Source organism: Narcine bancroftii, chromosome 3 (genome assembly GCF_036971445.1).
Source record: "Narcine bancroftii isolate sNarBan1 chromosome 3, sNarBan1.hap1, whole genome shotgun sequence".
Lineage (NCBI taxonomy): Eukaryota > Metazoa > Chordata > Chondrichthyes > Torpediniformes > Narcinidae > Narcine > Narcine bancroftii.
This window is the reverse complement of record NC_091471.1, coordinates 211,298,945-211,316,630: the sequence shown is the minus strand read 5'-3', so window position 1 is coordinate 211,316,630 and position 17,686 is coordinate 211,298,945. Positions and strand designations below refer to the sequence as shown.

Below are 17,686 nucleotides of genomic sequence, written 5' to 3'. Positions count from 1 at the left end.
GTAAGTGGGGAGAGACTTGGGGGAGGCGGCCGAGGGACCGGCACTTGGGGGAGGCAGCCGCCAGACTGGAAGGGGGTGGGGGTGGATACGGCAGCACAATTCAGGTGGGCTTTCCGAAATCCGGAAAAATCCGTAATTCGGAACACACCGTCCCCCAAGGGTTCTGGATAAAGGATCGTGTACCTGTACATGTTCAATTCATATTCCCATATATGAGTAATGCAGCAAGGAAACAGGCCTTTCTGCCCAACATGTCCATGCCGACCAGGTTATGTTGTGCATAATTGTTGTGCTGTTTAATTTTAAGACCATGTCCTTCAGTGCCCTCCAATAAAATGAATTGCACTCACCCATTTTACTGTCTCGAAGTTGAACTTTAATAAATCAGTGATAAAGCTCATCATATGTAACTACATAAGATACACATCACTGATATTATAAAAAAGAGATCAATAGCAGATATTTACCTCCACTGTTGTCCTGAATTTCCATATGAACCAAGTCTGGATCACCATCTACACCGGGTACGGACCTGGAATAAGAAATAGGATTGTTTCTTCCCTGTTCCAATCAGAGATCCAAACTAGTAAAACTGATTTAATAATTTCTACTCTCTTCATGTTCTGATTTTCTCTTTCCAATTAATGTCCACTCATTGAACAAAACATTTTTTAAAAATTTACATCAAAATTTGGAAACATCTGCTCCTGTGGAGAAATTATCAGTGTGATAACAGGCAAAAGATTTTGTCTATTTCCAAAACTCAGTGTTGTTTTGATTGATGGCCTATGTTATACTCAGAGGGTGACACAGGAATCTGCAGGTACTTAAACTGGAGCAAAAAGCATTCTGCAGGAGAAACGTAAGTGGCTTGAGCAGCATCTGTGGAGGTGGGTAGGGATTGTCCTTATTGCAGGGTTTTGACCCAAAATGACCATAATTCTTTCCTGCCCACCCTTATTTGACCTGTTGAGTTCCTCCAGCAGTTTGTTAGATACTTAGATACTTTTCATACAAGTTGCATGACTTCTTACCATTAGGAAATATCCTTTTTGGCTAAGTTGGAAGATATATTATAAACACTACACTTAATACTAATCTTAATTACATGAGAAATAAAGCTATTTTAAAACATTCTGTCTCACAATATTAAGCACAATACGTTCAAGAGTTATTTATCCAGCAGTGATTTGGCTAAAGACTGTCTGTATTTTACACACATCAATGAGCAACCTAAAAATGTCTATGAGACATTATCATTTGAATCAATTTTACCTGCATGATTTTAATATGAGCTTAAGTCTAATCAATATTTTCATTCAAACTTCAAAATATTATGAATGTACATTTTTTTTCCTTCACATTGCTGTGTTCCTTGGTAAACAGTACACATAAAATATTTTCAAAATGAATATATGTAAGGCTCAAAAATGTCATAAAAAGGTGCACATGTCACAAGACAAGATCATACATTTTTCTACAACATCCCAATCAACCATGTGGAAAATTACTCAGATAGTTCCTGTTCACAAAATGCAGGTCAAATCCAATCCAGCGAATTTCTCCCAATCAGTCTACTTTCCATCAGAAAAATGAAGAAACATGCTACTGACATTGCTTTCAGGCGGCACTTACTCATCAAAATGTGGAGTCAGAACACAGAACATAGAAGAGTACTGCTCAGTACAGGTGCTTCAGCCGACAATGTTGTGCCAACCTATATAAACCAACTCCTCAATCAATCTTACCCAGTGGTTCTCAACTTTTTTCTTTCCACTCGCATACCACTTTAAAGAATCCCTATTGCCATTGGTGCTCTGTGATTAGTAAGGGATTGCTTAAGGTGGTATGTGGGTGGGAAGGGAAGACTGAGAATCACTGAGTCCCTCACCATAGTAATGATTTGGACAGCAATGTGGTTAACTTGGTAAGTAAATTTGCTGATGACATCAACATTTGAGTGAGGCAGGATATCTAAGTTTACAACAGGATTTTGATCAGAAGGGTAGGTGGGTCAAGGAGTGGCAACTTCAGTTTAACTCTGATAAATGTGAGCTGCTTCACATTTGTCAGTCAAACCAGGGCAGGACATGTAGGGTTAATGTGCAGGCCCTGGAGGGTGTTGTTAAGCAGAGATACTGCGGGATACAGATGCATAGTTACTTGAAAATGGCAACTCAGGTGGATGAGATAGTGAAGAAGATTCTTGACATCCTGGCCTTCATTAGACATGTCACTGAAAAACAGTTGTGACCTCATGATTCAGCTGTGCGAGACATTGATGGGTGAGACCACACAGTAATAGTAAGGACATCAATAAACTGGAAGGGGTGAAGAGGATTCATCAAGATTTTGCAAGGTCAGGAGGAGTTAGGTTATAGGAAGAAGTTGGATAGGCTGGCTCTTTATTCCCAAGGGTGAAGGAGATTGAGGGGCAATCTGATGAAGGTTCATAAAATTATGAGGAGCATGGATAAATTGAAACATCACAAGCTTATTCACAGGGAGATGATTCTAAAACTGGAAGACATAGATTTAAGGTGTGATGCTGGCCGTCCTACATTTCAATCCAGATTATTTTTATATTTCACAAATTACAGGTGTTCCAGTACTGATCCTTGTGTAACATTACTGGTCACAAACTTCATCACTACCGTATTCTATGACTTACCAGCTCAATGTGAATCCCATTGGTCCTAATATTCTGCATCGGCATATCATAAGGAACCAAATTAAATGCTGTTCTAAAGTCCAGGTAGACAACATCCACTGCCATAATCTCAAAAAACATGTTCCTCACCTCTGGAAAAGTGGCAGAAGGAGTTCAATCTGGATAAATTAAATTGGTGCTTTTTGGAAGGACTAAACAGAAGGCTGAGTACAGGGTTAATGGTTGCTTATTTAACAGTGTGGAATAACAAAGGGACCTTGAGGTAAAAATCCATACATCTCTCAAGGATGCCGTGCAAGTTGATAGAATAGTTAATAAGGCCTATGGGATGCTAGACTTCATTGATAGGCAGATTGAGTTCAGGAGTCATGAGGTAATATTGCAACTCTGGTGAATCCACACTTGCAATACTGCATTCAGTTCTGGTCACCTCATTATAAGAAGTTTGTGGAAACTATGGAGAGGGTGAAGAGGAGATTTATCAGGATGTTGCCTGGATTGGAATAAGTGTTATGAGGTGAGTTTAGCAGAGCTGGGACTTTTCCCTTTGGAGCAAAGAAAGATGAGAAATAACTTAAAGGTCTACAAGATTCTGATAGGCATAGATACAGCTTAGGTAAGGGAGACAGTCAGGGGCTTTATCCTAGCATGAGAGTAGCAAACTCTAGAGGACATCTGTACAAAGTAAGTTTAGGGGAGACATCATCTATGTTTTTTACATAGAGAGATTGGCATGTATGGAATGCCTTGCCAGGGGTGGTGGTGGAGGATGAAACATTTAAGAAACTTAAATAGGACTCTATGGGCCAGCACAACATTGAGGACCAAAGGCCAAAGGCCTGTACTGTGCTGTAGTGTTCTACATTCCACTTCCTCAAAAAATTCAATCAAATTTGTGATGCAAGACTTCCCTCATACAAAGTCATGCTGAGCTTCCTTTACAAGTCTATGCTATTCCAAATGCTGGTAAATCCTATCCTTACAATCTTCTCCAACAATTTCCCCATAACTGGTGTAAGGTTCACCAACCTACAATTTCCTGTTGTTTTTTTTATTTGTTCAGATAATACAACAAATGAGAGCTTCCAAAAGGATGCCTCGGTGCTGTCACCCTTTTTTCCCCAAACTTTGAGCCTTTGTCTGCATTTTATTTATTTCATACATCTCCACTCTCACCTTTTTCTTCTTGGTCAGTTCCCCCAATCTTCACCTTCTGCTCTCATCACCTCCACGTTCACCAGAGCATTTTTCGTAAGTTCTGCAGCTTCAATTAGATTGCACCACCATATTTTCACCTCCACCCCCCCCACCTTCAGCATTTTGAATTGATTGTTCCCCTTGCAACTTGCCAATCTGCTTTTCCATCATCACCAATTTAGGGATTATTCATTGGTGATGTGTTCATTAATAAGTCATTTGTTCAATGAAGACCCCATTGTCATTAAAACTAACCTTACTGTCACAGAGCATGGGTTCGTCTGCAAAACCAGTCTGAGTTATTAGATTTCATCCAGTAGCTTCTATTTTTTGTTTTGATATGTAGAAGTGTTTGTAATTATACAAAGCCATGTGTCAGAAGAATGTATCCACTTGCTGTTCTGGAGAGTATAAAAAGACCTTGATGCATTTTGAGTTTGAGCTTTCAGCTCAATAATCTCTGTGCAAACGCTTGGTCATTGAACAAATCTTTCTGCATTTATCACCTTTCACTCTCCAATGTCTCAGGTTGTTCAGTCACAACACAAACAAATGCCCTTTTACAGCAGGAGATGCCACACTTATTCTTTCATAAATTCCTTTTCCTCTATCCAGGGATCTAAACACTCCCAGGTAAAGCAGCAATCGTTTGCATTTTACAGTGCAGCATGGTGTATTCAATGTTCACGCTGTGAGGTCCTCCATATTGGAGAAGCCAAACAGAGCTGGATGATGGCTTTACAACCATCTGCTTTCAGCCCAGAGGGCTAACTGAGTTTGCTGTTCCCACACTTTAATTCTCCATCTCACACTGACATTTTGGCTTGTGGTCTCCTGCAGTGGCATAGAACAAGTGTGAGGTACAGCAACTCCTCCTCAATCTGGGTGCAAAGCAACTTTCTGGACTCAGTTTTGAATTCTACAACTTCAGCTAACTTGCCTTTCTATCTGTGCGAGAATTGGCCATTTCTGCATTAAGTTAATCATCTGTGATCTTGGCCCTCTCTTGGCCCTCATGCTAGACAGCCATGCCTATCATAACATTTTACACTCTTTTGCTTGTATTCTATCACTCTAGCAGCCCATTGACCAGATGATCTCCACAGTTTTTTCCCATGTCAACTCTGGACTCACTCTCTCATAGATATTCTCCAATTCCTATCCCTCTCTCCTCCACATTCTCTGCAGCCAATTTTTTCAATAGCACTTCATCTTCGGTTACAGACGTGCTGCATACTCCCTGACCTCATAACGAAGATGTGTAACTCTTGGTCTGCTTTTCTCTGGCCAGTCCTGCTCTAGGTTATTCACAAAATATTTATTCTCTCTTCACTGGCACTATAGGCTTGACAGCCAGGTCCCACAACTATGAGCTGCATTTTACACTTCGTACAAGTCTATTTGTTTGCTTTCACCCTCCCCCCACTGTCTTCCACCAGATGGTTTCTTCTATGACATTACCATGGTGGTCTTGGCCCATCGAGCCTATTCTGTCATTCAATGAGATAATGGCTGATCTGATGATAGGCTCATCTCCACCTACCTGCCTTTTGCCTTAATTCTCCAACTATGTAAAAATCTATCCAACCTTGTCTTAAATATACTTACTGAGGTCGCCTCCACTGCTTCAATGGGCAGCAACTTCCATAGATTCACCAGCCTCTTGGAAAAGCAATTCCACCTCATCTCCATCCTAAATCTACTACCCTGAACCTTGAGGCTCTGTCCCCTGTTCTAGTCTCCCTCACCAATGGGAACAACTTAACCACCTCTATCTAATCTATGCCTTTATACATTTCTATAAGATCCTCTCTCAATCCTCTAAATTCCAGTGAGTACAGTCCCAGATGACTCAATCTCTCTTCATAAACTAACTCCTGCATCCCTGGATTCAACCCGGTAGACCTTCTCTGTACCAGCACCAAAGCCAGTCCATCCTTCCTCCAGTAAGGAGACCAAAACTGTCCACTGTCCTCCAGGTGCAGCCTCACCAGGTCATTGTACAGTTGCAGCATAACCTCTCTGCACCTATATTTAATCCCACTAGCAATGAAGGGCAACACTCCATTTGCCTTCTTGATAGCCTACACCTAATGCACCTACAAACCAACTTTTTGCGATTCATGCACAAGTACTCCCAAGTCCTTCTGTACGGCAGCATGCTGCAATTGCTTGCCATTTAAATAATAATCTTATCTTCCATATACCCTCACATTTACCAACATCCTGGGAAACATTATCTGCACCCTTTGCTCTCACCTCTTTCCTGTTCTGTGGTGACTAAATAATGCAATTCATGAGGAAAGATTGGAAGACAATTGCCTCAGTATCTCTACAGAGACAGGAGAGGAGGTTGGGACGAGCACTCAGCAGCACAAGGACAGCTTCTTCCCCACTGCCATCAGATTCCTGAATAATCAAGCAACTAAAGACACTGCCTTACTTTTCGTGCACTATTATGTTAATTTTTAAAATATTCATTGTTGTAAGATGGTTTATAATATGAATGTTTGTACCATTATGCAAAACACCTTATTTTGTGACTTGTTCACGACAATGAATTCTGAACCTGATCCTGATGGCAATGCCATTGATGGGACGCTGGGAAGATAGTGTGTAAAATAAAAATCTCAAGTAGAAGGGATGAAGGAGAGCCTGCAAATTGTGGGAAGAGATTATGGGAGTTGGAAGTTGGGGTGGTGGAAAGTAAGATCATCAATCAGAAAAGGATCATGTATTAGTGGGGAGTGCAGAGATTGCAAGCGAGGAATAGCTCCTGAGATGGCCAAGAGATCACAAGAAGATTCCTGCAAGTTTGCAGAAAGCACTTCTCCCTCACCCATTAGCAGTGTTGACAAACTTTACTTGTTAGATGCCACCTTCAGCTACCTACTTTCTGACTCCAAGAAAATATTTTTTTTCCAAAAATAGACTTTATTCATGATAAATTATTTACACAATAGAAAACTGTTCAAATTCTTTTCATAACCCATGGTGTCTATCATATCTATACATTCCCATCAATGTACATTGTTAAATTTGTTCTCTAAATCCACCATTACCAGCCCTGTGGCACCCTGTCGCTTCTCATCCCCCCCTCCCCCAACCCCGTTGTCTGAGGGACTTCCCCTCGTTCTCAGCTCAAGACTGTGCTCCTTCCCCACGGGGCCTTCTACAAGGAAATCTAACCAGATGATGCCAAATCCCAATGCCTCCTGACAAGTATACTCCCATATATACTCAATATATAAAATGAAGTATGTACCCACCTTTTGAAGACAGTTACTGGCTTCATAATTCAACCTTTGGCAAAACCTAAAGTTAGCATATGTAAGGCAGAGGGTTCATTTGGGTTTCAGATTTTGAAACTTTAGACTTTCACTTGACCTCAGGATATTGAAATTCATCCCATTTTTACACTGTAAGACCAGCTCAAGACTGTGCCCTCGCAAAGCACCTGCCCTACACATAGAAGCAATGCATCATGTCTGGCAAGCTTAAAAGGACTGTGCTGGTTCAAGTCATTTGAAAAACACAGATGGCTAATGAAATAATATTTCCACTGAGTTTATAAGAGAGGTTCATACCAGTGATGAACATCCGGCACTTTTGAAAATCCACCTGCTTTTTCTCTTAGCTGAAGAGAAGAGTTTGGTATTGCCAGGAGTATTAGGGAAAAAAACACACACACACAGAAAAGGTGTAAACCAATAACAAGAAAATACACAGAAGTGCTGGAGAAACTCAGCAGGTCCCACATAAGAGGCAAAGATACATAACCAATGTTTCGAGCCTGAGCCGTTCAACCAGGAATAAGCAAAAATCAGGCAGGTGCCTGAATAAAAAGGCGAGGGAATGAGTGACCAAGGGGCAGGGGGAAGAACACAGGACATGGATAGGAGGGCAGAAAATTTCCATTTATTTCACCCCCCCCAATATCTCATTCCCTTTTCTGCCAGCTCCCTACCCTTTTTCTCTCTCCCTCTCCCTCTGTTTACTTTCCTCCGGCTCAGAATCCCCCCCCCCAACTACTCCCCTTCCACAATCAATCCTCAGCATTTCTCTCCTGCCCTACTATCTGTGACCACCTTGCCTATGGACCCCCACTACTCCCCTGCCCCTTTTTCCTTGCTCCGCTACCATTTCATTCAATCCTCTGCCTACTTTTTGCTCATATCTTGACGAAGGGCCCAGGCGTGAAATGTCAGTTATATATCTTTACGTCCTCTGGATGCTGCAGGACCAGCTTGAGTTTCTCCAGCACTTGTGCATATTTCCTACAATCGCAGTCTGCAGATTTTCTTGCTTCAATCCTATAACAGATCTCCTGCTTGAGCACAATGACCGCATGTGTTGACCTGGTGGCAATCAATTAAAAGCTCTATAAACTCTCAAATCAGTCGAGGATTGAAAAGCAAAACAAAATACTACCAGGCATCTTTTGGAATATGGTAGCCCATGGTTATTTAGTTCAAAATTCAAGGTGTGTAATAATGATTTAAGACAGGAATTCCAATCACACCATAGTTGCTGAGAGATTTAAATTCTGTTCATTAATTATAAAAGGAATTTTAACTCCATCTATTACCAGTAATCGTGACCATGAAACTAGCGACCAATCATAAAAGCACATTTGGAAAAGATATTTTATGTCTTTATCTTGTTCTACCCGAACTCGACTGCATCTGAAAAAGTATACCAATCAACTGAACACCTGAGCAATTGAAGATGAACTTTAATGCTGGCCTTGCTAGGTATAGGTACATCTTTCCTGGACCCACAGCACATCTTCATTAGCAGGAAGGTGCGCCAGTGCCTACGCTTCCAAAGGAGGTTGAGGAGGCCAAAGCTACCAAACCCCCATTTTGATAACAGTTTACAGAAGCACAATTGACAATGCCCCGTCTGGCTGCATGATTGTGTGGTCGGGTAGTGGCAAAGCATTGGACTGGAAGGCAATACCGAGATTCATCAATATGGGCAAAAAGATCACTGGGGCCTCCCTTTCCTTTATTGATAACATTTTCTGAGAACATTGATTACATAGGACTCAAAGAGTGATGAAGGACTGTTTCTATCCAGCACACATGTTTGACTAATTGTCGTCAAGGAGAAGGAACAGGAGCATCAAAATCGGGACTGCCGGGCTGGGAAATAGCTTCTTCCCACAGGCTGTGATGTAGCTGAACAATATCCTGAAACAAAGTAATATTTATTTTAAATAATATCTTTATGTATATATGTGATTATTACGTGCTGTGTATTGTATGTGTGGGCGCTGTGATTCGGAGAAATGCTGTTTCATCTAGTTCTATATGTACCGTCAGCTGATAATAAATGTGAACTTGAATAAATATAAAAAGCTGGGCAATAAAAATGACAGCTGGGACCAATTGGCTAGAACAAATGCAATTGATACCATAAAACTGCAGATAAGCATTTTTGGAACAAGGACGAGCAGTGATCTAAACCAGCTACTCTTAACGGGGGGGGGCCCAACGCCCTCCAGCCCCTGGAGGCCAGAGCACATTTAAATAAAAGCCATGTTCTCTTCTCACATCATGTAACATAAATATATGTGAATATTTTTTTACTAGTCTGCAGGAGAAACGTATGGAAGAAACTGGAACTTGACTGCTTCACAAGGACTGGGGCCCATAAACCTTGAGCAGAGTATGAAGGGGGCCAAAGACAAAAAATGGTTGAGAATGGCTGATCTCAACAATGCTATTCTGAGTGAGCGCAAGAACAGGAAGTACAAAGTACTCAATATTGGAGGTTACAGCAGCTGATGAACAGCAGAGGATCCTGGACTTCACAGAGTGAAAAAAAAGTGGAACTTAAATTTTATAAACCACTGGTAGAATTCAATTATACTACACTTTCTCCAGCAGATGGACAGTTAAAATATCAATGCAAGAATGAGAGGAGAATAAAAGGCAGTGGAATTTTCAAAAAGCCCGCATAGCCATCATGCACAGGTGACTCTCTTCCATCCTGCAAGATTTTGCAGGATCTGAATCTGTGTTAGAGCATTGACTGCAATCAGAGACTTGATCCTGCGTACTGAGGCAATGGGGTGGGTGGGGGGATGGTGGTGGGCCTGCTGAGGTGAAGCATTTCTGCCCCTCTAAGTTGACAGCCTTCTATAGAGCAGATGTGGCCATCTTTTAGATGCTGGTATCCACACACTCAAGAAACACAGTTGGACAGAACACATCTGAAGTACAGTAAAACCACTGGTATTGGCACCTATGGGGATTGGTAGATGCCAGATAAGTGAATTTACCAGATACATGAGATTACATGTGGCATGATTGGCGATCCAACAGCGAGGTGTGCCAATGTTAAACTTCCGTGGTTTTTACCTTTTTCTTTCCAGTTGCTTGAATTCAGAATAGCAGGGATTTGACTGCATTAGGAATTTGAGGCACACTGCCTCATTAGAATAGTTAAACACCCAGAAAATCTTCCTCTCATGTTTATATTGCACCAGTTGCTCCACTAATACAGTGTTCATTCAAAGAGCTCACTGATACTCCACTTCTGTGGATCAATTGTATATCAGATATTGTATAAAATTTTTAATATATCAGATTTTATTTAACAAAAAAATCTTTCAAATACTGTTGCATTCATTCAACTTCAAGCAGTAATGCTATATAATTCCAAAACACCAAGATCTCAACGGCTGGCATTTTATATTCCAGGATTACCAGAAGATTAGGGATGTCCAGTTTACATCACCCCAAAAGGTTATATATTCAGTTTCTTTTTGATTTATTAAGATTGGTGGAATGCTGCACTCTTATTGTCTGTATGGAGAATAATGGAGTTGCCTAGCACAAGAATGGACCTTTTAGTCTAGCATGTCAGGTCGACCTTTTTGCTCACCCACACTAATCCCATTTGCCTGCATTGGGACTGTACCTTTCTATGCCTCCATTATTTAAAGATCTAATAAACAGCTGTTTATTTATGTTCACAACATAACTTGGGCATGTTATCTCTACTAATTTTAAAGGAAACCTGAATAGAGTTTAGTTTATTGATGTGTTTTCAAAGTTAAAGCGAAAAGCTTAGTTTGGCATGCTATCCAGGTAGTCCAAAAAAAAAGGTTTCCACTTTCTGGCAACATTTTGAATTGAAGAAATTCATGGTAAACAAATATCAGGTAAAAAGATTAACTACAACAATGTACAAATTGAGTTTGTAACATTTTAACGAATAGCTATCCCATACAAATCTAGGATTCTTTTTTCTGCAGGTAAGGTAGAATTACCACTTATTGGTAGTGCAAAAAAAATGGAAACAGTGTATCCATATAAATAATAAAGAACCGTAAACAGATATGAATGTAAACAAACTAACTGCACAATAACGAGAGAATTTTTTAAAAAATCAATAAAGTGCAGAGTCCTTAAATGAGACCCTGACTGAGTTTGTCTTTGACGAGTCTGATGGTGGAAGGGTAGCAGCTGTTCCTGAACCTGGTGGTGCGAGTCTTGTGGCACCTGCACCTCTTTCCTGATGGCAGCAGTGAGAACAGAGTGTGTGCTGGAAGGTGTGGATCTTTGTTGATTGCTGCTGCTCTCTGACGGCAGCCTTCCCTGTAGATGTTCTCAACATCTCCCTCTGATGATGTCCTGGGCTGTGTCCACTACCTTTTGGAGGGCTTTACTCTCAGGGGTATTGGTGACCCCGTACAAGACTGTGATGTAGCCTGTCAGCACACTTTCCACCACACATCTGTACAAATTTACCAGGGTTTCTGATGTCATAGCAAACCTCCACAAACTCTTGAGGAAATAGAGATGCTATTGGTGCGTTGGCTCCAGGAAAGATCCTCTGAGATAGTGACTCCCAAGAACTTAAATTTGCTCACCCTCTCTACCTCTGATTCCCCCAATGATCACTGGATTGTACACCTCTGGCTTTCCCTTCCTGAAGTCACAATCAGCTCCTTAGTTTTGGTGAAAGGTTCTTGTTGCTGCCAAGTTTTCAATCTCCATCCTGAATGGTGACTCATCCCCTTCCTTTATACAACCCACTACCATGGTATAATCAGCAACTTTGTAGATGGTGTTATTGTTATACCGAGCTACACAGTCGGAAGTGTAAAGTGAGTAGAGCAAGGGGTTAGGAAAACAGCCCGTGGTGCTCCGTTACTGATGGAGATTGTGGAGGAGAAGTTCTTATCAATCTTCACTGATTGTGGTCTGGGAGGTGAGGAAATCCAGGATGTAATTAGACACTGGAGAATTGAGTCCCTTGTCTTGGAGTTTGCTGATCAGTTTTCAGGGGATGATGGTGTTAAATGCCAAATTGCAGATCATAAATGGTTTAAGAGTGCAGGATCTGTACTTTATATGCACCAAGGCTGCCAAAGATGTGCAGTGGCGTCAAACAGATTAAAAAACTGTATTATTGATCATCTTCAATAGTTTACAACATGCACAGTGTGCCATCTCAGAAGCAGACTGTCTCAAAACAAGCAAGAGTTTCCCTGCAAAAGATAAAGGAGATCTGGGTTGCTCCGCCTTGGAACTGATGTTTTATATCTAAGTCCCATTGAAACTGGCCCACTTTCTATTAACCAGGCTCTCTTTTCAACCCTAATCCTTCCAAATAGGAAATGAAATTAGACATTTATCCACCCATATTCCATGCCACACACTTTCCTAATGTTCTGCAAATAGGCACTGAGCTGTGGGAAGTAAAGAAAACAAGCAGTGAGGTCATGGAACCTATACAGATGAAAAAGGAGGAGATCCTTGCAGTCTTAAAGTAAATAGGGGTGGATAAATCCCCAGGGCCTGACAAGATATTCCCTCAGACCTTGAAGGAGGCTAGTGTAGAAATTGCAGGGGGTCTGGCAGAAATATTTAAAATATCCTTAGCCATGGGTGTAGTGTCAGAGGGAAGCTCACATTTTTCCATTGTTTAAAAAAGGCTCCAAAAGTAACTCTGGAAATTATAGACTGTTGAGCCTGACACCTGCAGTAGGTATATTAATGAAAGGTGTTCAAAGAGATCGGACATGCAATTATTTGGATAGCCAGGGACTGATTAGTGATAGTCAACATGGCTTTGTGCATGGTAGGTCATATTTAACCAATTTTGTAGAATATTTTGAGGAAGTTACCAGGAAGGTTGATGAAGGAAATGCTAAGGACGTTATGTACATGGACTTTAGTAAGGCCTTTGACAAGATCCCATATGGGAGGTTAGTCAAAAAGGTTCAGACACTCGGTATTTATGGTGAGGTGTGAAGTGTGAGTGTCAAGCCCTCCAAAAGGTTGTGGGCTCAGCCCAGGATATCACAGGTAAAACCCTCCCCACTATTGAGAACATCTACAGGGAACACTGCCATCGGAAAGCAGCAGCAATCATCAAGGATCCACACCACCGAGGAGTCACGTGATGGAGTAGTGGCCGGACGGTGAACTCCAGCCCTCTCCAGAAAAGTTGGGAAAAACAAGAGAAAATACAAAGGCACAGAAATACAAGTTAAAGAAAAGTGAGTATAAAGGTGGAAAGAAGATGGAGACAAAAGGAGAAAAATCAAAATCAACGGAAAGAAGAGAGGAAGAGAAGACAACGGAGGAAAAAGGTGAAGGCCTTACCTGTCCGAAGAGGCCCGCTGTGGAGAGAAGACCCCACTACCTCAGGTCGGTAGAAAAAGAACTACAACAATGGCTCACAGAGCTGAGTAAAAGTGCGCAACCGCGCATGCGCGAGGAGTCGCGCATGCGCGATGCGCATGAAAAAAAACACACCGACGGGAGGGGGGACCAGCTGGGGAGTCGATCTCCACAGCCGGCAACGACAGCTGCAGAACACCTGCAGCAAGAAGAGACCACAGAAAACAATAGAAACAAGAAAGAAGAGGAGGAAAGGGCACCAAAGAAACAACAGATGGTCAACCTAGAGGAAGAAGAAGAGGAAGAATACAGTGAAATAGATAAAGGGAAAGGCAAGGTAAAGGATATACTTGCTCTTGTTAGAGGATACATGGAGTCATTTAAAGAATGGCAAACACAGGAATTCAATGATTTAAGAAGAAGAATAAACAACACAGAAAAGAAAATAAATAAAATGGATATGACCTTAACAGAAATGGGGAAAAAAATGGACAAGATGGAAGAACGGGCAATAGCAGCAGAAATGGAGGTAGAAGACTTAAAAAAGAAATTGGAGGAATCTAATAAAAAAACTAAAGAGACACAAGAATTACTAGCCCAAAAAATAGATATAATGGAAAATTATAACAGAAGAAATAACATAAAGATAGTGGGCCTTAAGGAAGATGAAGAAGGCAAGAATATGAGGGAGTTTATAAAAGAATGGATCCCTAAGGCCCTAGGATGTCCAGAACTACAGCAAGAAATGGAAATAGAAAGGGCACATAGAGCATTGGCCCCTAAACCACAACCACAACAAAAGCCAAGATCTATTGTAGTAAAATTCCTAAGATATACTACAAGAGAAAAGGTACTGGAGAAGACAATGGAAAAAGTAAGAGAGGGCAACAAACCACTGGAGTATAAAGGGCAAAAAATCTTCATTTATCCAGATATAAGCTTTGAACTCCTAAAGAAGAGAAAAGAGTTCAATACAGCAAAAGCGATTTTATGGAAGAAAGGATATAAATTTACACTGAAGCATCCTGCGGTATTGAAAATATTTATTCCAGGACAACAAAACAGACTATTCTCGGATCCAGAAGAAGCACGAAAATTTGCAGAACAATTACAAAAATAGACTGAGGGATGAAGACGTGTAATGAGAGCAAAAATGATCACGATTGATATGTATGTGGGTAAAGACAAAAATAGACTGAGGGATGAAGACGGGTAAGGAGGGTAAAAATGACCACGATTGATATGTATGCGGGTAAAGAGGTATAAGAGTGAATAGAGACAATGGGCATATGTGAAAGTATCTGTAATTAGAGGAAAACATAGAGAGTATAGACAAGAATTAATAAGGGAAGGTAATGGAATAGAGAGAATAAGGAAGGAATTAAAAGAGTGACCTTTGTGACATATAAAAAGCGAAATCTTTTCTGGGGGGGGGCTGGGTGGGGGAAAAGAGCGGTCACTGCAAAATCAGTTGACGCTTGCGAGTGGATTCGCAAATCCAAATGGAGAGGGGAGATGTGGTTGTCCGACAAGGGAGAAAGGGCAACTCAGGAGGGGAAGGGGAGATTGAGGATAAAGAAGATAGAAATAGGAGAATAAGGAAAATGTTGGATGTTGTAGGAATGTTGTCTGGTAAAGAGTTGAAAATAAGAAAACAGGAATGGAAAAGGAGGAAAGGTAATGATGGAAAAACGGAAAGAGAAGATAAACAAAATATAAAATGGCTACGCTGAACTATATGACTCTAAATATTAATGGAATACATAACCAAATTAAAAGGAAGAAACTACTAAATTTACTGAAAAAGGAAAAAATAGATATAGCATTTGTCCAAGAAACACACTTAACTGAATTGGAGCACAAGAAATTAAAGAGAGATTGGGTAGGACATGTAACAGCAGCATCGTATAATTCAAAAGCAAGAGGAGTGGCTATATTAATTAGCAAAAATGTGCCATTTAAAATAGAAGAGGAAATAATAGATCCAGCAGAGAGATATGTTTTGATAAAATGTCAGATATATTCAGAGCTTTGGAATCTACTTAATATATATTCACCTAACGAAGAAGATCAAAAGTTTATGCAAGATATCTTTTTGAAGGTAGCTAATACGCAAGGGAACATACTAATAGGAGGGGATTTCAATCTGAATTTGGATCCAAATATGGATAAAACGGGGAAAAAAATTAACAGGAAGAACAAAGTAACCAAATTTATAATTAAATCAATGCAAGAAATGAAACTTGTGGACATATGGAGGAAACAAAACCCAAAAGAAAAGGAATACTCATACTACTCGACTAGACATAAAACATACTCAAGGATAGACCTATTCCTGTTATCAGCCCACATTCAAGGGAGAGTTAGGAAAACGGAATATAAAGCTAGACTATTATCGGACCACTCACCCCTGTTATTGGCAATAGAGCTAGAGGACATCCCTCCAAGAATGTATAGATGGAGATTAAACCCCATGCTACTTAAAAGACAGGATTTTAGAGAATTTATTGAAAAACAATTAAAAATGTACTTTGAAGTAAATACAGAATCAGTGGAAGATAAGTTTATACTATGGGACGCAATGAAAGCATTCATTAGAGGGCAAATAATAAGTTACGCAACCAAGATGAAGAAGGACTATAATCAGGAAACAGAGCAGTTGGAAAGGGAAATAATAAACATAGAAAAAAAATTAGCAATAAAGGAAGATACAACCAAAAGAAGAGAATTGGCGGGTAAAAAAATAAAATATGAAACATTACAAACATATAAGGTGGAGAAGAATATAATGAAGACAAAACAGAAATATTATGAACTAGCTGAAAAAACACACAAAATCTTAGCATGGCAGCTTAAGACAGAGCAAAATAAGAAAATGGTATTGGCAACAAGGAAAAAAGACAATCAAATTACATATAATCCAAAAGAAATTAAGGAAAACTTCAGAGAATTCTATGAACAATTATACCGAACCGAAAACGAAGGGAAAGAAGGGAAAATAGATGAATTTTTGACTAAAATTGAACTACCAAAACTACAAATAGAGGAACAAAATAAATTAACAGAACCATTTGGAACAGTAGAAATACAAGAGATAATAAAAAATTTACCAAATAATAAGACACCAGGAGAGGATGGACTCCCAATAGAATTCTACAAAACATTTAAAGACCTAATAATACCGCCCCCCCTGGATGTAATCAACCAGATTGATGAGACACAAAACTTACCAGATTCATGTAAAACAGCAATAATTACAGTGATACTAAAACAAGGGAAAGATCCACTCTCACCAGCGTCATATAGACCAATATCTCTGCTAAACACAGATTATAAGATAATAGCTAAACTATTAGCAAACAGATTAGCAGAACAGGTACCGAAAATGGTAAATTTAGACCAAACTGGATTTATCAAAAAAAGACGCACAACAGACAATATTTGTAAATTTATTAACTTAATTCATGCAGTAGAAGGAAATAAAGCACCGGCAGTAGCAGTTGCTTTAGACGCAGAGAAGGCCTTCGACAGAGTAGAATGGAATTACTTGTTCAAAGTATTGCAAAAATTCAGTTTACCGGAGAAGTTTATTAATTGGATTAAAGCATTATATGAGGGACCGTTAGCGAAAGTGACAGTAAATGGACATGTATCAAAGCAATTTAACTTAAGCAGGTCAACGCGGCAGGGATGCCCACTATCACCATTATAGTTTGCGCTAGCTATAGAACCACTAGCAGAATCGATAAGAAGAGATAATAATATAAAAGGAATAAAAATAAAAGACAGGGAATATAAAATCAGTCTGTTTGCGGATGATGTGATAGTGTACTTAACAGAACCAGAACTATCAATAAAAGAACTATATAAGAAATTGAAGGAATATGGAGAAGTGTCGGGATACAAGATAAACGTAAATAAAAGTGAAGCAATGCCTATGAATAACGCGGATTTCTCAAAATTTAAGGAGGAATCCCCATTCAGATGGCAAACGCAGGCAATAAGATACCTAGGTGTGCAAATAAACAAAAATCTAGGCCAATTATATAAACTCAATTACAATCCACTAATGAAAAAATTACAGGACGATTTAGAGCATTGGAAAGAGCTACCACTAACACTGATAGGAAGGATAAACTGTATTAAAATGAACATTTTTCCAAGGATACTATAC

General features: G+C 39.9%; 1 protein-coding gene across 6 annotated transcripts in view; it reads right to left on the bottom strand.

Moving 5' to 3' along the window:
* Positions 1-17,686, bottom strand: part of sorcs2 (sortilin-related VPS10 domain containing receptor 2) — an 848,688-nt gene that overhangs the window by 264,775 nt on the left and 566,227 nt on the right. For all 6 annotated transcript variants that reach the window (XR_011354139.1, XR_011354138.1, XM_069926521.1 and 3 more), the window contains exon 6: positions 468-532. Coding sequence is in view for 4 of the 6 variants with exons in the window: in XM_069926521.1 (XP_069782622.1) it covers positions 468-532 (65 nt within the window). In the remaining 2 variants the exon portion in view is untranslated. The remainder of the gene's footprint in view (positions 1-467; positions 533-17,686) is intronic.